Source organism: Malania oleifera, chromosome 3, assembly GCF_029873635.1.
Source record: "Malania oleifera isolate guangnan ecotype guangnan chromosome 3, ASM2987363v1, whole genome shotgun sequence".
Lineage (NCBI taxonomy): Eukaryota > Viridiplantae > Streptophyta > Magnoliopsida > Santalales > Ximeniaceae > Malania > Malania oleifera.
Window position 1 is genome coordinate 38,077,226 of NC_080419.1, and position 25,227 is coordinate 38,102,452.

The 25,227-nt window shown below is 37.4% G+C and overlaps 1 protein-coding gene across 1 annotated transcript; it reads left to right on the forward strand.

Annotated features, from left to right (window-relative positions):
• The first annotated feature begins 2,970 nt into the window (after window positions 1-2,970).
• Window positions 2,971-7,091, forward strand: LOC131151569 (uncharacterized). Its single transcript, XM_058102810.1, has 5 exons — window positions 2,971-3,310; window positions 4,692-5,423; window positions 6,072-6,257; window positions 6,460-6,588; window positions 6,688-7,091. Exons 1-5 carry the CDS (start codon window positions 3,269-3,271, stop codon window positions 6,790-6,792), a joined length of 1,194 nt encoding a protein of 397 aa, XP_057958793.1. The 5' UTR covers window positions 2,971-3,268; the 3' UTR covers window positions 6,793-7,091.
• The last annotated feature ends 18,136 nt before the right edge of the window (window positions 7,092-25,227 follow it).

Genomic DNA, 25,227 nt, shown 5'->3' on the forward strand with positions numbered 1-25,227 from the left:
GCACCCATGCGTCCATCAGATGGAGGCTTGGGGCTATATAGAACTTAGTTAATAAGCCACAGCATGCATCATGCATGCTGGGCAGGGCATGGTGTGGATCCATGCATCGAGCTGCATAGCTTTTGATATTTAACGTATATAGCCTGAACACAGGCACGTTGCCTGTTCGGTTGGAGGGGGAAGTATTCTTTGGCTATATATATCTGAAAGTAGTTCAGAAGAATACCCACCAAATTAAAGATGTTTTTTGCATTTTGGATTGCTTGGGTTGGATGCAAAGCCTGTAGTACTAGTGATCAAGCTCCTTCCCTTTTTTTTTAAAAGATAAATTTATTAAGAGAAGGAAAGCCATTCCATTTAGTCTTTTTTTTCTTTAAAAAAAAAAAGAAGGACGGTACCTCCATTTATTTATTGATAAACCCTCACTTTTGACGGAAGAATACTGTGGTTACAAGATAATTAAAGGGAGAAACAAAAGATAAAACTTTAAAGACCTCCCAAATAACAACATCAACTAAAATAGGATTACAAGTCCAATCAAAACAAAACGAAATAAGGACCTACAAAACAAATATTACGCAACAAAACAAACAAAAGATAAACAACATAAAACATAGATCAAAATCAATAGAAAATCAATTAAACATATCTCATATAAGTCGTACCCATCTTCTCCAATTTATATAACTCATTAATAACTCTAGTCATGGACCAATCAAACAAAATAGTAAAACATCTTCCTTACATACCTGAGTCGCGACGTATTTTCTCCTAAAAATTCTATTATTCCTTTCTCACCATACTTTCCAACGCTTAATTTTTAAGAAACCTTTCATATTAGCGGAGCTCCACAGAAAGAACATTGAGATTACCTAGGTTACCTTTTCGTGGATAGGCTTTTTTCTTTTGCGGTTTTTTTTTTTTCTTTGAAGGGTGCTCGGGCATGTTGCCGGTCTCTGACTCCGTGCCTCTTACACTGTCTTAGGGAATCAAAAGTGAATGGTGGAGCCATCCCTGCATGAACCTTTGAATTAATTTTAGCTTTTCTCCACGCTTCATGCCCGGTGCTCCGTCATGGTGATGATATGCGTGATCTAAACCAGCAAGTGTATAAGAGAGATTCGTCTTATCTAGAGCTTGAGACTATGCATGCAAGAGACGCAGAGAATGGACTATTATCTTACATTTTCCTCTACTTGTGATTTGATAATTAAAATATACGAGAGGATTAGGTGTGGGTAAGAAAAAAATTAGGTTCTATAAGGATCAACATGATTCTCCCATCAAATCCTCAAAGTGTCAATGCGAGGACTATGTTAGTTCTCTTGAAGGATCTAATCTTTTTTTGTGGCTAAGGACCTTACTTGTTCTTGTGCTTATATAGAACTCTAATAAAACTTTATCCGTTATTGAGCCGTTTGTTCACAAGACCACACTAACATAATAGTTTCGTTCATAAAAATACAATTGATACAAATTTTGGTGATTCCTTATGCTTCTTTTGGAACTCAGAAATTTTTTAAAAAAATATATATTAAGGAATCCATATTTTCACATTTGGTTATCGAGAAAAGTGAGAAAAAATTTAAAAATATACCAAATCCGTAAACAAAATTTCGATTTTACACATCATTAATATTTAATTTTTATTAATCTTCAATCATATTAAAATAAACTTTTACTTTTTAATAATATTAAAAAAAAAAAGAAAAAAAATATAAGAAAAAAAAATAAAATTTTCCTTTTTTTTTTTCCCCTTTTTTTCAAGTAAAATCTTTAATCCAAATGCACCCTTAGTATTGCATTACTTTAATTTTATATCAGTCAACATAATTCTAAGGTAATACATCTTCACTTTTGTATGTGTGTGTGTGTGTGTTTTTTTTTTTTTTGAGGGGCCAATCCAACGTACATGTCATTTAAAGAAAATTTTGTTTTACAAATCTGAAGTGGTCATTTTTCATGAATGCAGACATAAGATGGATTTAACTTTAAGGCATATCAATCTTTGGAATTCTGAATAGAGTTTGGCTCGTTTAAATTACTTGTACAAACATTAATTAATGCCACCTTGCAAATTAAATATTTTTAATTAAAATGCCACCTTTGAATTTAAAAGCTAGAGTATTTAATTTTGTAAATCACAGCATAAATAAAATAGTTATGGGTGCATATGCATCCATGTTGACTGACCCAGTAAATAATTATTTTTCTCTATAGAAACTGTAGTCATAAAAATTCAACAAACATGTATAATATTTCGATGCCTCCACAAACGTTATAAAATGGGTTGATAAATGCTAGTTGTCGGTCTATAAAATAATAAGAAAAAAAAAAGATAGCACTTTAAATTATTACAATTAAATTTTAAAATAGACATATATTTTAATTTATTAAAGTTAAATTTCAAAGCAACCATTAATTTTGTTTACTATTTTGGGTTTTGCCAAAAATAAAAAGGAGCATGAATGTTTTAAAAGATGACATAATATATGATGGTATATCAATATACAAAAAAAGTAATAATAAATATTTTAAATTATATATTATAATTAATTTAAAAGCAGTCATTAATTAATTTTATATGTTATGCGGAAATGTGCATGAACATTTTTTAAGGAGATAGGTAGACATTAATTATCCATCTTAAAAGAGAAACTATTTGGGATTTGGAGTAAAATTTATTATTTGAATTAATTATTAATAAGACTTTTCGACAAAAGTAATAATAAAAATAATAAAATTGGGTGGAGCCTGGTCAACCCAAATTCAGCAGCGGAGGGTGGGGGCCACGTGGAATAGGACACGTGGCAGAACCCCGGTGGGGGAAGGCGGGAGACACGCTGGCAGGGGTGAAGGAGCGGTGGGGCGCCATCTCCGGGGGCCAATCCCGGGAGCTCCAGGCTGCGGGTTACGGACGGACCCCCCACGCCCTATATATACAACCCACCAGCTCACCCCCTTTTTCTTAGCTAACGTCCCAAAAATACAAACACTACACACTCTCTCTCTCTCCGTTCGTCCTTCTTCCTCTGTTTCTCTCTCTCTCCTCTCTGTTTTTTGTTTTCCTCTCTCTCTCTCTCTTTGTCTGTCTCTCTCGTCCTCTCAAATGGGGTTGTGTCCTTCAAATTTTTCAGTCGCGGGAGGCTTGAGGACAAATAGAAGCGGAGGAGTCTTCACATTTTATCTTTTGCTATTTTAGGGGATACATTATTTTGAAAAGGATTTCCTGGTTTTATTATTTAATCTCACACCAAAGGGAAGAAGGATGTTGCAGGATATGATTCACCCGCCGGACCACTTCCCCATAGTAATTCCCTTCATTTTGCTTTCTTCTTCTTCTTCTTCTTCTTCTTCTTTTATTTATTAATTTATTTATGCAGAGCTTGTGTTTTCATAAATGTAAATGATTTACCTTACAGATGTTCTTCTTGTTGCTTTTTTATTTTTGTTTTCTAAAAAAAAAAAAAAAAAACCTGGGTTCATGCATGTTAAATAGCTTTATCTTCTTTTTTTTTCGGTAATCTTCCTTTCTCTGGACAATGTTTTCTTGGTCTACCCAGATTATGGATTTTGTGAATTTGTGTGCAAGCTCTCTCTTTGTCCTACATGTGTAAATGTCATCTCATTTATGAGCTCATAAAAAATGCGATTAATTTGCTCTGTAACAGTTAAAAGCATCCCTGAATCTTATGGGGTTCATTGCATTGTGTGTGTGTGTGTGTATATTTTTTAATTTGTCGGTTTTTAAATCAGGCTCCTCCCTGTTAATTTGTAGCTTTGTTCTTTTCGATGTTCAGGTTCGTGCATGTTAATTGAATCCTATTTTTTTTAATTCTCTTTTTTTCTTTGGGAAAACTTGCCCCTTCTATCCATTTATAAGAGTATACATGTGTTTTTGATGAATTTGTTTGCAATAAGCTTTTTACCTTCTCATTTTTACATATATCTTGTAAATTTGTAGCTTAGGAAATGCAATTTGCATGGTAAACTTACAAAATCATCTGTGAATATCATGGTGTGTTCATCATAATATCATTTATTCGTGGTTATTATCTTCCTTTTTTTTTTTCCCCTTCCCCTGCTTTGTGTCTGCCAAAAAAATTACCAAACAAGAGGCAGAACACAGGACGGATGTTAACGTAAATAGGGCTTTTTTGTCTTCAAAATAAGAAATGAGTTTCAGTCTCTGATTGCTTGGTTCCCAGGTTCACAGCCAAGCATTAAAAATTTCAAGTGTACCAAAAATATATCTTGCATGTTCATTGGAATTTAAATTCCTGTGCTAGATTGAGTTGATGGTATGCTCCATCATAGCCCGAGAGAGAGAGAGAGAGAATTCAAATTACCCAAAAGAAAAAAATAAAAACTTTATCATATGTTTTTTGTGAACTTCGGGGGTCAATCACGGCTCCATCTTCTATACTAAGCTTGCCCACAGCAATGTCAATTCAGATGGCAGGCTCATGAAGGACGGAAGGATAGCAGTTGAGGTCTGGAACCTTAGGGTCTTCAGCGCCTTCAACTTTCAAATGCTTTCCAGTATAGGATATTTCTACATCTTAGAAAAAAAAAATTTGGCATATCTTGGGACTGCTGTTTTTCTTTGTTGTTTTAGCTATATAGGCAAGGTGATATTGGAGATTGCAACAAGTCATAATCTGAAAATGGGCCTACATTCATTTTTGCAGGAAGACATTTCAAGCCCGATTAGCGCTCAGATTTTCGATTTCTGCGACCCTGAATTATTCCCTGAAACCCTTCAAAACTCTGAGGTCACTTCATGCTCGAACTGCTGCTATGAAGAGTCCTATGCTACAAGTTTGTCCATGCCTCAAAATATAGACAAGCTGAATAGCAACCAAGATACCAATGGGAATTCAAACACAACCAATGCCACCACCACCACTGCCAATAGCAATCTCTCTATAATCTTTGATTCCCAAGAAGAAATCGACAACGACATTTCTGCTTCGATAGACTTTACTCCATCTCCTCCATTTTCTGTTCCACCTTATCTAGCTACCCAACAGGAGCAATTTGATTTGTCCTCCGTGCAATCCCAAATACCATTAACAGATGTCGCTGTTGATGGCATCCAGCAGTATCCTGCCGACCATGTCGTTCCTCTTGTCGGCCCTCCGTTGCCACCCGTTTTTGAAGAGGATTGCTTATCTTCAATACCTTCTTACTTGCGTTTAAACCCGTCATCTCCCTCTTGTTCCTTTCTTGATCCCACCATGGGATCATTCTTGCCAGGGAACCTGAACTCCACATTGTCTGCTGACACTTCTTCAATTTTCTCTGGGAGTATTCTTATGGCATCGGAACTGCAGCCCCAAGAACTAGAATACCAGGGAGACAATGGCGGAATTTACTGTCCGGATTCTATCCAGCGGGTTTTTAATCCTGGAGAACTACAGGTATAGCAATGATCAATTAACATCTTTTTTCTGTCATTTTTTTTGGAGTTCTTATAAGTCCAAGTCCTAGAAGCTGAAACATAAATTGGAAGAAGAGGTAACAACGAAAAAAAGAAAAAAAGCAAGTTAATGTGGCATTCTAAGTAACCTTTGAAAAGAAATTATTGAAAAATCGGTCTGGAAAATTTTAATTTACTAATCTTCTAGCTGACTTGGGTTAATTTGTTGTTGAGCTGTGGTATGGCAAATTGAACTATAAGGCTTGCAGAATTTGCAAAACATGGAATCTAAGTCAGAAGGCGGTTCCAAAAAAAAAAGCTGAAAAGGCTCTAGCTACCGCTGCCACTGTAATGCTACTAAAGGTTGTCAACCTAGGACTGAAAAAGGAACCGAGCATTGCAGTGGAGCTCTGGCCCAATACCAATCTTTCACAGCTATGGATCTCACAGAGAGTGGGAATATATTGGGGCCTAAGGTCCATTATCGCTTATGGTTCCCCATGCCAATAAATCAATCTTCTGGCTTATGCACTGAAGAATCAAAGAAAGATTTCTAATGCATTGTACCATGAAGGGAACTAGTCTTACCCCTCTCTTGCAAGTTGTTTTCCTTCTTTTTTGATTTTTTTTTTGGGTATACTTCTAAAAGGCACTTAGCAATGAGAGCCAACAGCTGGTAAGTGGAGGTGGGAGTTCTACAACTTTGGCGTCAGACATCACAAGTTTGGAAGATTCTACTTACAAAGTTGGAAAGCTTTCTGTTGAACAAAGGAAAGAGAAGATACATAGATACATGAAGAAAAGGAATGAAAGGAACTTCAGCAAAAAAATCAAGGTCTCTCTCTCTCTCTCTCTCTCTCTCTCTCTCTCTCTCTCTCTCTCTCTCTCTCTCTCTCTCTCTCTCTGCATCTATTATGCTCTTAAACACACATGAACATGTATGTGGTCATCATTTATTCAACTTTATTCTATACATCCCTAGTTTGATTACATTCGTAATCAACAAGTTGGGATTCACATATACTGCAAATGTGCAGTATGCGTGCCGTAAAACACTAGCAGACAGCAGACCTCGAGTTAGAGGAAGATTTGCGAAGAACGATGACTTCGCTGAGACCCCTAGAGCCACTTCTAACAGCAACCATGAAGAAGAAGATGAAGAAGAGGTAAGTTTTCATTTTTTGAGCCAAATTACAATCACATCGACATGAATCATTCACTGAAAATGTATCCATAATCTCCTTACTTCATTTTTTCCACCACAGGTAGTTGTGAAAGAAGAAGACATGGTTGATTCCTCAGATATCTTTGCTCACATCAGTGGTGTGAATTCCTTCAAATGCAGCTATCCCATCCAATCCTGGATTTGATTAGGCATAGGGACAAGGAACAGTGTATAAAATTTTGCAGACCCCGTATCGGCCATGGTCTCTAAATCCTGGCTTGATGAAGTTTGAATAATTGGGTCATTATGGTTTATGAATAAAACATAGACTGCAATAACATTGTAATTTTTTGTAGATACATACACACACACACATATAATTCGTACTTTGTATTATCTTACATTAACCCCTTCTCTGTAAAAATTAATGCCAGTGAACCTGTTGGATGTATTTACAGTCCATAAAAAGTATCCCTTGTATTACCTTCAACTTCAACATCTATTCAGGCTAGCTCCATTTTAATTACTTGTAATATATATTTATGTGTTGGCCTATAAAGTTATATCCTGTCCATTAAGTACTATATTCCTCCCCCCTGTTATTGTTGTTTCCTTCTATTTATTAACCGGTTTGAGCAAGTATAAAGCCTCATTTGAATCTCAAAAAATACAAGAAAAAAATATACGAAAGAATTCATTTTTTCATATTTGGTTATCGAGAAGAGAGTACAAAAGTTGAATATATAGCATAAAATAAAAATAAAAATAAAAAAATTGATTTTACGTGACACTTGCCTTTGTTTTTTCTTAATTTTTAGTTAGATTTGAACAAAATTTTTTTATTAATAGTATTTGATATAAAGTGAAAATATAATAACAAATAAATATTCTTCTTTATTTTCTTTTCTAAAGAAAAGGTTATGTGCCTAAAGTTTCGGTACAATCAATTCTTCATTATAATTTGTTATGGTTGGGTTGATTGATTAGATGATTTTACTAGTTTCCCCTGGAATCATCTTATGGACCTTCATATTGCCAGTCTTATATATAATATTGTGGACTATAAACAAGAAAGTAGAGGAAGTAGGGGATGTTACATGATGAGAAAATTTTTCTCTGGCATACATAAGCTTGTCTATATTTATAAATTTGTATATTTATACTATTCAGCAAGGATAATAGATTTTATATCAATTTAAAAGTACCATGGGCAGAGATCTAAAAAAAAAAAAAAATACTATGAGCAGGAAAATATTTTTCTTTCACTTTTAAAGAATCCGTGAGTGTAAACAAATCATTGATAGTATATAATAAGTTCATAAGTGTTGTGCAAATCAATGCACAACGGAAACAAATAATCTCACAATGTAGAACTTAACAATGAAATATACAAAAAATACAATCACATAGATTATAATGAAAACAATAAAACAATGATACGAAAAATTACGTGGTTCGGAAATCCTAACATTCACGGGAGCAAATGACAGTGTAATTTTCACCATCTTGTGTCCAAAGACACCGAGTTATATCATACAACATGTATATATAACTTTCCTGGAAGCTTTCCCTCCAAAACCCAACCTATTCAACTTCTCAATTCAAAATTTGAAAACTAACATAGAGTTACTGAGCCAAATCGTCGACGGTTTAATATCGAGAGCAAATAGTTGTTGTAGTAGGACAAAATAGTCGATTGTTTCTCTGCACCTAGACCAAACCATTGACGGTTTACCGTCAACGGTTTCCTTTTGCAAGTCAGCATTTCTGTTTTCTTCAATGTTTTCTCTTTGTATTCCTTCCACTCAACATATGAGTCACATATTACAACAATCCCCACCTTGACACATATATGCCCTTTAGGAGAAAACGGAAAACATAAACCTGCTGCTCCAGCTGAGGACAATTGATTAGGACCACCTCCTGTCTGGCAGCTAGAGACATTCAGTAAGTCCAAGCATGCTTGAACTTATCCGTGGTAATCAGTTTTGTCAAGATATCTATTGTGTTCTCTGAAGTATGAACTTTCTCAAGCACAAGTTCACCTGAAGAAACCAATTCCCGGATCCTGTAGAACTTGACATCTATATGTTTGGTTCTTGCATGACATACTTGGTTCTTCGCTAAATAGATGTCAGTTTGACTGTCACAACTCAACTAAACTCCACCTTACTGTATACTCAGCTCCTTAACTAAACTAGCAAGCCACAATGCTTCCTTAGCAGCTTCGACGATTGCCATATACTCCGACTCAGTTGTTAATAATGCAACCAGAAATTATATCATAGACCTCCAACAAATAGGTCCTCCCACAAGGGTGAACAAATACCCTGTTGTAGACCTCCTATCATCCAAATCCCTGGTATAATATACATCAACATATCCCACAACCGACAGTTACTCTGTTGCTTGCTGAACATGATGCCATAGGGAGAAGTGCCTCGCAAGTCTTTGAAAATCTATTTAATGACATCCCAATGTTGTCTACTCGGATTTGAAAGAAACTTACTTACCACATGACAGCTTGTGCCAAGTCCGGTCTTGTACATACCATAGCATACATTAAATAGCTTACTGCACTAGCATAGGATACCTTCGACATGTCATAGATATCATCATTCGTCCTTGGGCATTGAGGGGTAGACAATTTAAAGTGATTCGATAATGGTGTACTTACTAGTTTTGCATTTGTGACGCCTCGAACCTGCCAAATGGGGCTCGGGTGCCACGTGTTCCATTTACCTTTATTTGATACTACAACATCAATTACGCAGCGGAAAAATAAACTAACATCCTTTATAATATACTAGAGTTCTATATATATATATATATATATATATATCCCAAAAAAAAGTATTCTCCAACATCCATTATTCACAAATATACTACTCAGAAATCATAAATATAATACACCCCAAAAATATATCCAAAGTTATACCCTCTCTATCTCTTTCTCTCTCTCTAAATTGCTAGGCCAGCCCCAAGCGCATTGAGCTCGATCGCGCGGAGGTTTTGAAAAAGGTAAAATTCATATTGGGTGAGACACATTTCAGTAAGACAGAATAGATTAATACCAGTGTGTGACTATCATAAGGTTTGTGTACAAAATATAATGATCATTTATAAATTATTCCACAATTATAAAATCATTCGTTGTCCTGACTCACACACATGCAGCGTATTTTATTAACGAAAGTTTCCAAGGATTTGGGTGATTACCCACTCATACAACTAGCACAACTCTGCTCTGATACCTTATGCAACCGGGTATGGCTACAATTAATGCTCATCAGAGCACTTACCTTACTCAGTAAACCCTCAGGTGAATAGTTTGTCTCGTATTCACACAATTATTTACCAGCGAAAGTTCCATAGAATAGGGAAGATTACATGCCCATACATGTTGTCATGCCCCGAACCCGCAAATGGGACCCACGTGTGAATTTAGTAACCTAACTTGTCTCTCTATCAATTGAAACATACATAATACAATACAATAAGAGGGTTCGACCCTGTGGGGTATACAGAAACCCTATAAACATACACATACACATCCATACTCATCAAATACACAGCGAAAAATGTTTCATCTATCCATATACATACCATACCAGAGTCTATACAAGACTATATGCAACCCATACTTACAATACATACTCCAGGTGTCTACAAAAACCATCATGACAACCCGATTACAAAACTCATACCTAATTAAGCACTAAATGTAGCTAAACGACACCCCCACTTCCGGATGCTAGGATGTTAGTTTCGGCCACCTAAAGGATCTAAAAACATTTCTAGATACATTCGGGATGAGATACCTCTCAGTAAAGAAGAAAGCAGGTTATATCAGTGTGTGGCGTACCAGTGTTATTTTATGTAAATCATAACACCATACAATACGATACAGTTCAAAATATTTCCATAAAGTTCCAGTATTTTCACAAATCCATTCCAATACATATGATACCCAAAACATACGGTCAGTGTCGTCACATGAATACGCAACTACGCTATGAAACCCGAAGCTTCACAGCGATTACATTACCAATACGATGTAGCTCACACCTCTCGGTGACTAGCCGGGATACGTGGTGATATTTCACACCCTCGGATATAGAGCCAGACACTCTTGCCCACGGTTTTGATACCTGTACATGGCGCAACGTACAGTAATTAGCCGCCACATAACTGTTTCGGCGTACGGTAATTAGCCGCCACTAGCCGATTTCACAAAACCTGGAATCATTTTGGAACTCACGTTCCTATACTCATTAGCGTACAGTAATTAGCCATCACTAACTATTTTACAAAATACCTGGAACAATTACATACAACCATACATTCCACACTTATTCGGTTTACGGCAAATCATATCGTTTTCCAATTCAAGCATACAATTTTATACAAATATGGATAACAATCATCTCAATAATACACTTTAAACAAAACAAGCGGTTTTCCAAACAAAGCAGAGATGATACTCGAAAGCCCCAAATTTTCCAAAAACTATAACCCAAAAATCCCGTAGTTTACCCTATAGATTTTCCTAAATAAGTAGTCAAAACATACATACGATCGTAGCCTACAAGCTTACCGATCCCCATTTAAAAAACAAACTGATATAAATTGAATCCCCTTACCTTAACCCGAATTCCAACTATGAACTCTACGGTCCCCAAAACAACGAACCGAGACTTTAAAACCTATAAACCACAGTACAATACATGCTTACAACTCATACTACTATACATATCTCGAATCAGAAAAGAAAATCGAACCTTACCTCGATTCTAGCCTAAAACCCGAAACTACTCAAAACGAGATTCCAATCCGCTAGAAACGTAGAGAATTCTTCCCTGATACTCGCAGTAACTTTGGATTTATGAATCAGGCTACGAACAGCGAAGAAACCTATAAAGAGAGAGTTCTTCAAGTTCTAGAGAGAGAGGGAGAGGATATTCTTGAGATTACTTAGCTTGGAAGTAAGGAAACTGATATTCATAGGCCTTTGACTCGGCCACCCTCGTCGACGAAATGGCACTCTCGTCGACGAGATGGCGGCCTCGTTGATGAGCCTGAGATTCCCGATTTCCAGAAATCTCTCGGCTTCTCCTTGTCGAAGAGCCTATGAATTTCATTGAGGAGGATAGAAAGGACTTTGTCGACGAACCCTGGCCTCATCGACGAACTCTGCTCAACTTACCAATTTACCCTACTTTCATATAATTAATCCATATATCACGATTCGAGTTCTTACAACCTCCTTTCCTTACAAAAATTTTGTCCTCGAAATTTGCAATTTCTTATTACAAACTCAATTATACTATCGAATACATATATACTCTAAGAAGAACCGGCGACCATTTATATGCAACCCCGTTACAATACATACATACATATATTCCCTGACTTATGACGGAGGAATACTGTGGTTACATACACACACGGTCTCGGGAGCTTACAATAATACAAAACTCTCCCAGAGACTAACCACCCAATACTACTACGATAACAGAGTACTACATACATGCATACATATCCATACCAACCCTGCTATCTAACTACTACTCAAATAACTACGGATACTTTTGGCGTATTTCTGTTTCTAACTCCCAAGAAGTTTCCTCAACGGCATGATTCGGCCGTAATACCTTTACTAATGGTATTTCCTTGGTATGCAACTTCTGAACCTTCCAGTCCATAATCTGAACAGGTACCTCCTCATGCGCCAAAGTATCCCCAATTACCAAAAACTCATAACTAATAACATGCGACAGATCCGACATGTACCTTCTTAACATGGATACGTGAAATACATCATTGATCCTCGAGAGTGCAAGGGGTAGTGCAATCCGGTAAGCCACTAGACCCACTCGTTCTAGAATCTCAAATGGTCCACATAACTCTTCTGCCGACTCTGAGCCGATTTAATCCTATCCTGGATTAAACACACCTTCTCAGACAACTGTTGTACGAGTTCAAGTCCTAACACCTGACATTCACCAACCTCATCCCAAAACAAAGGAGATCGACACCTCCGGCCATACAAAGCCTCGAACGGTGCCATCCCGATACTAGCCCGGAAGCTGTTGTTATAGGGAAACTCCACTAGTGGTAGAAACTGGATCCAAGTACCATCGAAGTCTAATACACAAGCCTGTAACACATCCTCCAAGATCTGTATCGTCCTCTCCGACTGTCCATCAGTCTGGGGGTGGAACGTTGTACTGAAAGTAAGCTTCATCCCCAGGGCTTCCTGCAAGCTCTTCCAGAATCGAGAAGTAAACCTTGTATCCCGATCTGAAACGATAGACACAGGTACTCCGTGCATTCTGACTATTTCCCGCGTGTACAGGTCCGCTAGCCTACTCAAAGAGTAGCTAACCTTTTTCGGTACAAAGTTAGCAGATTTTGACAACCTGTCTACGATTACCCAGATAGCATTCTGCCAGTGAAGCGTTGGCGGAAATCCAGTAACAAAGTCCATGGAAATATGCTCTCATTTCCACACTGGAATAGCTAAGGGCTGCAACGGCCCCGCCGACCTCCAATATTTAGCTTTCACCTCCTGACACGTCAGACACTGCACCACGAACCGGGAAATCTCCCTCTTCATTCCACTCCACCAAAAAGACTCGCACAAATCCCGATACATCTTCATACTACCCGGATGTACCGAATACAAGGAACGATGCGCTTCCTCCAGAATCGTCCTTCTGATCTCGTCGTCGTTTGGAACTCACAACCAGGTCCCAAACCTCAACACACCTCTCTTAGAGATGTTAAAATCTGCAGCCAACCCCTGCTGCCTTTTTTTCACAATCCCAACTAACTCCGCATCATTAGCCCGCGCAACTTTAATATGCTCAAACAAAGTCGGCTGGATCACCAAGCTAGCAATGAAAGCCTAATGGTCACCAAACACCAACTCTATCCCAAGGCTTTCCAGATCCCGTCTAATATGATGCTGAACTACAAGTGTAGATATTACTGCATGCTCTGACTTTCGACTCAACGCATCTGCTACCACATTAGCCTTCCCCAGGTGATAATTGATCATGCAATCATAGTCCTTAATCAACTCTAGCCACCACCTCTGCCACATATTCAGTTCCTTCTACGTGAAAAAGTACTTGAGGCTTTTGTGGTAAGTGAAAATCTCACACTGAACACCATACAGGTAGTGTCTCCAGATCTTCAGGGCATAAATAATAGCAGCTAACTCTAGATCATGCGTAGGGTAATTCTTCTCATACTCTTTAAGTTGTCGAGAAGTATAAGCTACTACCTTACCTTATTGCATAAGCACACATCCCAAACCCTTCAGGGACGCGTCGTTGTAGATCATAAAACTGTCATACCCTGAAGGAATGGTCAAAATTGGAGCAGTAACCAACCGGTGCTTCAACTCCTAAAAACAATGCTCGCAATCACTGGTCTAGTCAAACTTCACACCTTTCCTAGTCAATCGTGTTAGAGGTCCAGACAATTTAGAGAAACCATTTACAAATTGACGATAGTAACCCGCCAGTCCTAGAAAACTCTAAACCTCCTGCATACTCTTCAGTCTCGCCCAGTCAACCACAGCTGCAATCTTGCTAGGATCAACTGAGATAGCACCTTTAGACACCACATGGCCTAAGAACGCAACCTGATTCAACCAGAACTCACACTTCTTCAACTTGACATATATTTTCCTCTCTCGCAGAATCTGTAGTACCAACCTCATATGGTTTTCATGCTTTTCTGAACTCCTCGTGTATACCATAATGTCATCAATAAACACCACTACGAACTGATCCAAGTACTCATGGAAAACCTTGTTCATCAAATCTATGAACACTGTTGGAGCATTAGTCAAACCAAACGGCATAACCAATAACTCATAGTGGTCATATCTGGTTCAAAAAGCAATCTTCGCCACATCCTTAGATCTAATCCTCACCTGATGATACCCTGACCATAGGTTGGTCTTCGAAAAGACATGTGTTCCCCACAACTGGTCAAAGAGATCATCAATACAAGGCAACGGGTAACAGTTCTTCACAGTTACCTTGTTGATCTCATAGTAATCAATGCACATACGCATCAACCCGTCCTTCTTCTTCACAAAATAAAACTGGAGCTCCCCAGGGCAAAACAGTCAGTCGAATAAAACCCTGGTCCAATAGTTCCTGCAATTGCTCCTTTAACTCTCGACATTCTACTCGAGCCATCTGGTACAGAGCTTTAAAGATCAGTGCCTTGCCAGGCAGCAACTCTATCACAAACTCCACCTCACGATTCGGAGGCAAACTGGGTAAATTTTCAGGAAACACATCTGGAAATTCGTTGACCACTCGAATATCCTCGAGCTTCAACTTTTTCCACGGCGATTCCTTTATGCAAGCTAGGTACCCTTGACATCCATCCAAAAGTAGCCTCCTCGCGTGTAATGCCGGCGTAATCTGTGGCGTCGAACGCACACACGATCCCACGAACTCATACTCTTGCTTCCAAGGAGGTCTAAACACTACTACCTTCCTACGACAATCAATCACTGCAAAACTAGAGAATAGCCAATCCATCCCCAATATAATGCCAAAACCAGACATGTCGTATACTACAAGATTCGCTAGTAGCAGTCTCTCTTGAATTACAACTAGGTAGTTTCCTAACATCTTACTACAGATCGTTACACTCCCAATCGGCGTAGCCACAGACAACCTCTCATCCATCACTCGAGTTTCAATCCCACACAACTTGACAAAACTAGCAGATATAAATGAATGGGTTGCTCCCGAATCAAATAAAACAATAGCTCTATTCGAAAGCAATAACATGGTACCTGTCACCATGTTCCTAGCGTGTTCCACAACAACTGGAGTAAGTGAATACACTCTCGCCAGAGTCGTGGTTGCCTGGTAGTTTCCCCGAGGCATCTGATTACTCCTATGGTTCTGGCTCTATGCAGGCGTATCTCTCCTCGACGCTTGACAACTCCGCGATAGGTGGCCTGGTTTGCCACAATTGTAGTAGTTGCCCTAAAACGGTTGACATTTGCCATCGTGCCATTTACGGCACTTGGCACACGGTGCGAGGGATGGATCCTCCTGATAACTCTGCCACTCAGTGTTCTGTCGATAACTAGAGCTGTAGTTCTTCTTCTTCTTCCACTGTCCCTGCCGAGGACCATTCAGAGAACCAGAAGATACCGGCCTCTTCCTCTGATCCTGCACCAACTCATCTCCTCCAAGGTCGGTTTCAGCTATGGTGGCTTTATCCGCCAAAACATAGAACTCACGGATCTACAAAATTCCCACAAGATGAAGGATGCCTTTCCTCAGACCCCTCTTAAACCTCCGAGTCTTCTCGTACTCATTCGGAACCAAGTACAGCACAAATTGAGACAACTCGATGAATCTGGCAGCATAACTCTGCACCATCAGGGTACCCTACATCAAGCCCGAAAACTCATCTGCCTTCACATCATAAGTGGAGACCGAAAAGTATCTCCTGAAGCATACCTCCATGAAGTGGCCCCACGTCATACTCGATGGACTGGCTCTCTGCTTCTCAAGAAGACTCACCGCAGTCCACCAATGCTCGACCTCTCCAGACAACTGGAAAGTGGCGTAAAGGACTCTCTGCCTATCAGTGTAGTGGAGGACTTCCAGAATCCTCTTGGTCTCCTCGACCCAGTCTTCCACTATAATCAGATCGGGTCCTCCTGTAAATATCGGAGGGTGCCTGCGTGTGAACCTCTCGATGGTACACCCCGCATTAGTAGGAGAGCATTCGCGTCTCCTAATGCTCCACCCGATTTCTCGCATAACTTGCCTCGTCAACCCACGAGGCACAGAGGGAGTCTCATCACTCGCAGTTCCCTCATAACCGCTTTCTAAGTTATTATACTTGGGCTCCATTCTGAAAATACAATAGGAATCGGTTAGAATTCTTATATCGTACACAGTTAACACAATCAATCACCTAATCATGTTAACTACCAATCCCACGAGTCTAGGCCTGTCCCATCACACTGACACAAATCCATCAATGGTATGCCGTGATCTTTTTGAAATTGTCAATCCCAGAAGGACACAGAACACCGCCAATGAGTCCTCATCCAGCAATAACACAATCCTCGACCTACACTACCCATTTCCTACATCCTATACTCTAGTATGTACACATCAATACACCTAACCAAGTCTACAAGACCTAACAACTTGGTTAGCTCTGATACCAAGCTGTCACACCCTGAACCCGCAGATGGGACCCAGGTGTGAATTTAGTAACCTAACCTATCTCTCTATCAATTGAAACATACATGATACAATACAATAAGAGGGTCCGACCCTGTGGTGTATATAGAAACCCAATATACATACACATACACATCCATATTCATCAAATACGCAGCGAAAAATGTTTCATCTATCCATATACATACCATACACGAGTTTATACAACACTAGGATATACAAACCATACTTACAGTACATACTCTGGGTGTCTACAAAAACCATCACGATAACTCGGTTACAAAACTCATACCTAATCAGGCACTAAATGTAACTAAACGACACCCTCACTTCTGGATGTTAGGATGTTAGTTTCGGCTACCAGAAGGACCAGAAAACATTTGTATATACATTCGGGGTGAGACACCTTTCAGTAAAGAAGAAAGCATGTTATATTAGTGTGTGGCATACCATTGTTATTTTACGTAAATCATAACACCATGCAATACGATATAGTTCAAAATATTTCCATACAATTCCATACAGTTCCAGTATTTTCACAAATCCATTCCAGTACATACGATACCCAAAACATACGATCAGTGTCGTCACACTAATACGCAACTACGCTATGAAACCCAAAGCTTCACAACGATTACATTGCCAATACAGTGTAGCTCACACTAATACGCAACTACTCTACGAAACCCGAAGCTTTACAGTGATTACATTGCCAATACAGTGTAGCTCACACCCCTCGGTGACCAGCCGGGGATATAGAGCCAGACACTCTCGCCCACGGTTTTGACACTGGTACATGATGCAGCATACAGTAATTAGCCACCACATAACTATTTCAGCGTACGGTAATTAGCCGCCACTAGTCGATTTCACAAAATCTGGAATCATTTTGGAACTCACGTTCTTATACTCATTAGCGTATGGTAATTAGCCGCCACTAGCTGTTTTACAAAATACCTGAAACAATTACATACAACCTTACATTCCACACTTATTTGGTTTATGGCAAATCATATCGTTTTACAATTCAAGCATACAGTTTTATATAAATATGGATAACAGTCATCTCAATAATACAGTTTAAACAAAACAAACGGTTTTCCAAACAAAGCAAAGATGATACTCGAAATCCCCAAATTTCTGAAAACTATAACCTAAAAATCCCATATTTTACCCAATAGATTTTCCTAAATAAGCAGTCAAAACATACATAAGATTGTAGCTTACAAGCTTACCGATCCCAATTTTGAAAATAAAATGATATAAATTGAATCCCCTTACCTTAACTCGAATTCCAACTACGAACTCTACGGTCCCCAAAACTACGAACCGAGACTCCAAAACCTATAAACCACAGTACGATACATGCTTACAACTCATACTACTACACATATCTCGAATCAGAAAATAAAACCGAGCCTCACCTCGATTTTAGCTCGAAACCCAAAACTACTCAAAACGAGATTCTGATCCTCTAGAAACATAGAGAATCCTTCCCTGATCCTTGCAGTAACATTGGATTACGAATTAGGAGACGAACGGCGAAGAAACATAGAGAGAAAGAGTTCTTCAAGTTCTAGAAAGAGAGGGAGAGGATATTCTTGAGATTACTTAGCTTGGAAGTAAGGAAACTGATATTTATAGGCCTTTGACTCGGCCACCCTCGTCGACGAAATGACACTCTCGTCGACGAGCCACTGAAGACTCCTCGTCGATGAAATGGTGACCTCGTCGACAAGCCTAAGATTCTCGGTTTCCCGAAATCTCTCAGCTTCTCCTCATCGACGAGCCTCTGAATTTCATCGAGAAGGACAGAAAGGACTTCATCGACGAACCCTGGCCTCGTTGATGAACTTTAATCAACTTACCAATTTACCCTACTTTCACATAATTAATCCATATATCACAGTTTGGGTTCTTACACATGTAGCTCCCCTTTGCTCTAATGCGTTAGGCAACCTAGTATAGCTATATATGATACCTATCAGGGCACTCTCCTTTCTCATCAAGCCCTCGGGCGAGGCAACCTAGTATAGCTACATATGATATCTATCAGGGCACTCTCCTTTCTCAGCAAGCCCTCAGGCGGAGAGTTTACTTCGCCCCAAGTACATATAATACTACAATATATGATACATTTATTCTTTACTCTGCATCTATTATCTCTGTAATACTCATCTCTTCTTGATCTCTGTTCTCACATTTCTTAGTATTTCACATCACGTAATCTCATTTCACATTTCTTATCTTCTGTCTTCACATACTCAATATTCACAAATAATTCACATGCACTGCTATATAATATTCACTGGTTAAATCAACAATTATGCATTTAGAACTCACTTCCAGATGGATAAACATTGTCATGCTTCCCTTCATGATGAGTTGTGCGACCTGTAGGCTGGACTTAACCTTGGTCGGCCTACTAGAGTTAAATCAATAACAACCTCTTCAGTTTGTAAGTCAGATTGGTTGTTCCCATACTGGTCTAGATTTTAGGGGATTCTACCCTTCTCAGCACAATTAACCGTCCCGTCTCCACACTCTCTCTAAGACATGTGGGTGTACTAGCTCTTTAGAAATCATGCACAATAGTACTGTGCCAACTATGGTCCATCGAAGTTCTTAAACCATAACTTGCAATTTAACATTCACATTTAGCTCTGTTTTAAACAACCACACAAAATATATATTCTCATCGCATTTCAATATTTCCAACATCTCATAAATATATCATAATTCAACACAGTATATTCACTTTACTCAAGCCACACGATTTGAATAATACGCATAATTATATCATCTAAAATGATAAGCCAATCCATGTTCTTCATCTGCTTTACTGAAGATACACGTTAAATTATCTCCACAATTTATCTTGAAAATCCATTAGTTTAATCATTCCATTTTCACAAATAATAACTAATAACACAACCTTAGAAGATTAGGACATGTCAGCATGGATCTCATATCTAAACTCTCCAAAAAGAATTTAGTTAAAGGCTTGCCTAACACCAAGTTTATCAAAGATAAAGTGTGTGATGCCTGTCAACTAGGAAAACAGATCAAGAAAAGTTCCAAAAAGAATAAACATATATCAACTAGTAGATCCCTAGAACTCATACACTTAAACTTGTTTGGTCCTACAAGAACTCAAGGCTTAGGAGGAAAACAATACGCATTCGTAATTGTTGATGATTACTTTAAATATACATGGGTATTGTTTTTAGCTAACAAAGAGGAAGCTTGTAATTCGTTAATCACTCTATGCAAGAAGCTTCAAAATGAGAAAGGGTACAAAGTCTCAAATGTAAGAAGTGACCAAGGAAGAGAATTTAAGAATCAAGACGTTGAAAAATTTTGCAATGATCATGGCATAAGCCATAACTTTTCAGCACCTAGAACCCCACAACAAAATGGAGTGGTGGAAAGAAAAAATAGAACCCTTCAAGAAATGGCAAGAACTATGCTTAATGAAAAGAACTTATCCAAGTGCTTTTGGGTCGAAGCTATAAATACAACTTGCTATGTAATCAATAGGGTTTCTATTAGATCAAACCTAAACAAGACACCCAACGAATTATGGAAAGGAAGAAGGCCTAATATAACTTACTTTCATATCTTTGTGTGTAAGTGTTTTGTACTCAATAACAAAGATAACTTAGAAAAATTTGATGCTAAATCGGATGAAAGAATTTTCCTAAAATACTCTACAAATAGTAAGGCCTATAGGATCTATAACAAAAGAACACTCACCATAATTGAATCAATTCACGTAGACTTTGACGAATCAAATCCTTTTTCAAAAGAAGTCAAAAATGAAGAAAATGATGATATTTTCAAAAAGGAGGATGAGATAGAAATCAAGGAAGAAAAAGAAATAAATGAAGAAACCCCAAAAGATGAACCTATAGAAAATCCGGAATTACCAAGAGAATGGAAGTATAAAAAAGATCACCCTCAAGATCAAATTATAGGTGAACCATCTAGAAGTGTAACTACTAGATCTTCTCTAAAGAATCTATGCAATCACTATGCATTCCTATCTCAAAATGAACCTAAAGATATTGAAGAGACCCTTAAAAATGACTCTTGGATAATTGCTATACAAGAAGAATTAAACCAATTTGAAAGAAGCAAAGTATGGCAATTAGTACCCAAACCTGAAAATCATTCGATTGTAGTAACTAAATGGGTATTTAGAAATAAAAAGGATGAGAATGGTATAATCATTAGAAACAAAGCTAGACTTGTAGCTAAAGGGTATAACCAAGAAGAAGGGATAGACTATGATGAAACCTTTGCCACTGTAGCTAGAATGGAGGCTATAAGAATGCTATTAGCTTATGCTTCCTACAAAGAATTTAAGTTATACCAAATGGATGTCAAAAGTGCATTCTTAAATGGTTATATTAATGAAGAGGTATATGTTGAACAACCCCCTGGTTTTGAAAATATAGATAATTCTAATCATGTATTTAGACTAACTAAGGCTTTGTATGGATTAAAACAAACCCCTAGGGCTTGGTATGAAAGACTTAGTGGATTTCTAATTGAGAAGGTGTTTTTAAGAGAAAAAATTGATAGTACCTTGTTCATTAAAACTAAAGAAGATGACATACTTTTAATTCAAATCTACGTAGATGACATAATATTTGGTGCCACTAATGAACATTTATGTAAAGAATTTGCAAAATGTATGCAAGAAGAATTTGAAATGAGCATGATGGGAGAATTAAACTATTTTCTTGGACTTCAAATCAAACAAGCAAAGAATGAGACTTTTATAAGTAAATCCAAATACATAAAAGAAATGATACAAAATTTCGGTTTGGAAAATAGTAAACCCGTAGGAACACCTATAAGTGCCTCCATCAGCCTAAACAAAGATGAAAAGGGAAAACCCGTAGACACAAAGTATTATACAGATATGATTGGAAGCTTACTACATCTAACTACCAATAGACCCGACATAATGTTTAGTGTGTGTATGTGCGCACGTTTTCAATCAGCACCTAAAGAATCACACCTAATAGCTGTTAAGAGAATCCTAAGATACTTTGTTGGCCTAACTAGGCTTTTCAATCTTATTTTAATGATAACAAAATGAAGGATGCTTTAACATGTGGTATTGAGTAATGTGTTTTTAGGTAAAATCACTCTCAAGTTTGATAAACTAAAAGCTCAATGCTAATCTAGTGGAAGCTCCTCAGAATATCAAAGGCAATGGACGACAAATGAAGAAGTTAAGGGCAAGCAAACCCAAAGTCAAAAGTGAACCTCAAGAGGCTGAAGAAGGCTTAAGGACCTACTGATTTAAGAAGATCATAATTAGAAGGACTGTTGTAAGTACTTCCAAACCAAATGCCATTTAGATATGTGAAGTTTTCATAAATCAAAAGAAACTAAGAAACATCTTGTTAAAAGAGTTTGAAATATATTTTTAAAATCAAAGCAACCAAGGTCTTAAAGGAAGGAATGTTTTCAAAAATAAAAAGAAGCCAGGCACCTGACAGACGATTGTCTGTCTATGGACATACGAATAGCAAAATTTGAGGGTTTTAAACTGAAGACAGTATCTTGGCAGACAACAGCCAGTGTTATGGGTTTAAAATTTAACCATGACAGACGACTGCCTATATTCTAGTACATGACTGTCAGCATTCTGAGTTTCAGATTTAATGATGGCAGACGACTGCCATGTCGTGGTAGACAACTGCCACGCAGAGCAGATTTCAGATCTCAAACAAGAAGTTCTTTTTTAAAATTTTGAATTTTAAAATTAAGTCAATAATTTTTTTTTTTAAATATTACATAACTTGATGGGGATATTGATCTTTGAAAAAGCATATAAATACCTCCTTGGGTAATGAAAAATTTTGAATTTCAAAATTAAGTCAACAATTTTTTTCAAATATTACCTAACTTGATGGGGACATTGATCTTTGAAAAAACATATAAATACTCCATTGGGTAATGAAAAATTTTGAAATTCAAAATTAAGTCAACATTTTTTTTCAAATATTACCTAACTTGATGGAGACATTGATCTTTGAAAAAGCCTATAAATAACACCTTAGGTAATGAAAAATATACATAAGATAGAATACAAAAGAAGAGAGATTAATAAGTCTTTTGCTGAAACTCTTCTTGTACTGAAATTCTCCTTTAGCTCCATCTGCCCACATCATTTTGTTGGAGAGAAAGAAATTCTCCTTGAGTTCAATTTGCTCGCATCTTAACTTGATGGAGACATTGATCTTTGAAAAAGCATATAAATACCACCTTAGGTAATGAAAAATATACATAAGATAGAATACAAAAGAAGAGAGATTACTAAGTCTTTTGCTGAAACTCTACTTGTGCTGAAATTCTCCTTGAACTCCATCTGCCCACATCATTTTGTTGGAGAGAAAGAAATTCTCCTTAAGTTCAATTTGCTCACATCTTTTGCTGGAGAGGAATTCTACCATTTTGGTAGATTGAAAATATCAAAGCTCAGTTCCGGGTTGCAATTCAATTTTTTTTTAAGAACCATCGATGACTTCTAAAACTTTAGAGCTTTATATATTCTATTTTGATTTGATTTTTAGAAGTACAATTTAGATCCCAATTTGTACAACCCACTCTAAATTTTGAGAGTATTTTTTGTAAGCAAATTTATTTTCCATCTTCTTGCACTTTGAACGATTCAAAGGATTGTTTGGATCGTTGGACCAAGCACAAGCTGGTGCTTGGAGAGGTTTTTCTCTTCCTTAAAAAGAGAGTAAATTGTATAAGGTTTTTTGTTCCACCCGGAAGGAACAAGATTTAGTTAACTCCTTAGGTGATTGACCTAAGGCAAGGACGTAGGCTGGGGTAAGCCGAACCTCGTAAAAAGTGGTGGTGTTATTCTCTTCTCGTTACTCTCCTTTTAATTTCAACAATAATATAACTTGCACGAATGTTTTAATACTTGAAATCATAAAGTAATACTTATTAGAATTTAAGTAAACCCAAAAAGGCCTAATTTGTTCTTGGACTTGCGGAAACCAAAAGGGAGTACGTTGGTTAATTGATCTCTTGCGGAAACCGAAAGGAAGTACGTTGATTGGTTAACACCCAAAACTTGTTAGCTGAAGGTTTAATTATGTTCTGATATTGAAAAGGTGTTTGGTTGTCATTGCAATATTCAAATTCATAAATAAACAACAAGAATTGAATATTCATTTACAAGACCTTTAAATATTCCGAATTGATTTCTTGTCTTGTGGTTGTTGTGTGTGAATGGTAAATTAATTGATTGTGTTTATTGATTGTGAATTGATTAAAAGGAAATAGGAGTTAGTGTGTATTACCTAATTAACGAAAATACGAGAAAACCTTAAGAGATTGTAAAAAGAGACAAGAGCTCATAAAGAGGATCAAAGAAATTTTTAAAAAACCCAATTCACCCCTCCTCTTGGAACTACACCTTAGGTTTCAATTGGTATCAGAGCGAGGTTATAGTAAAACCTAATAAGTAGTTATATAAAGATCTAAATGGCACAAATAGGAGTAACTCCCTTTGGTGAGGGTCAATCCTCAACTAGGCCACCTATTTTTTGTGGATTAAATTATACCTTTTGGAAGCAACGAATGAAAATCTACCTTCAAACTATGGACTGGAAGGCATGGAACGTTGTAACAAATGGAAATTTAATCCCCACTAAGCTAGTAGACGGAAAAGAAGTACCTAAAGAAGATAAAGAACTAAATAGCCAAAGAGATTTGGGATAAATTAGAAGTAACCTATGAAAGCATAGTAGATGTTAGAAAAAGTAGAATCGATATGTCAACCAATGAATATGAAGCCTTTAGGATGAACTTCGATGAAAGTATAACAAGCATGTACACTAGGTTCACCCATATCATAAATTCACTTAGTGTCTTAGGAAAAACTTATTCCACCTATGAGATGATCCATAAAATTCTAAGAGCACTCCCATCTATTTGGGAACCAAAAGCCACAGCCATTACGGAAGGAAGAAATATTAAAACAACTTCTTTAGATGAACTCATAGGATCTCTTCTAACCTATGAAATGATGTCGAAAGAAAGAAGCACAGAAAACAAAAATAAGAAGTATATATCTCTAAAAGCTTTGAAAGAATATTCAAGTGAGGAAGATAATGAATCTAGTGAATTTGAAGACAAGCACTTAGCTCTAATAACTAAAAGGCTTGGAAAATTCTTAAGAAGAAACAAAAAATTCACTAGAAAATTTAATGGATCAAAAGCCGAAAAAGGAGAAAGCAATGAAAAGGAGTACAAAAATAAAAATAATCCTCCCACTTGCTATCACTGTAAAAAGGTCAGGCAAATCAAATTGGAATGCCCAATACTCAAGAAGGAAAGGAAGAAAAAGAAGCCTA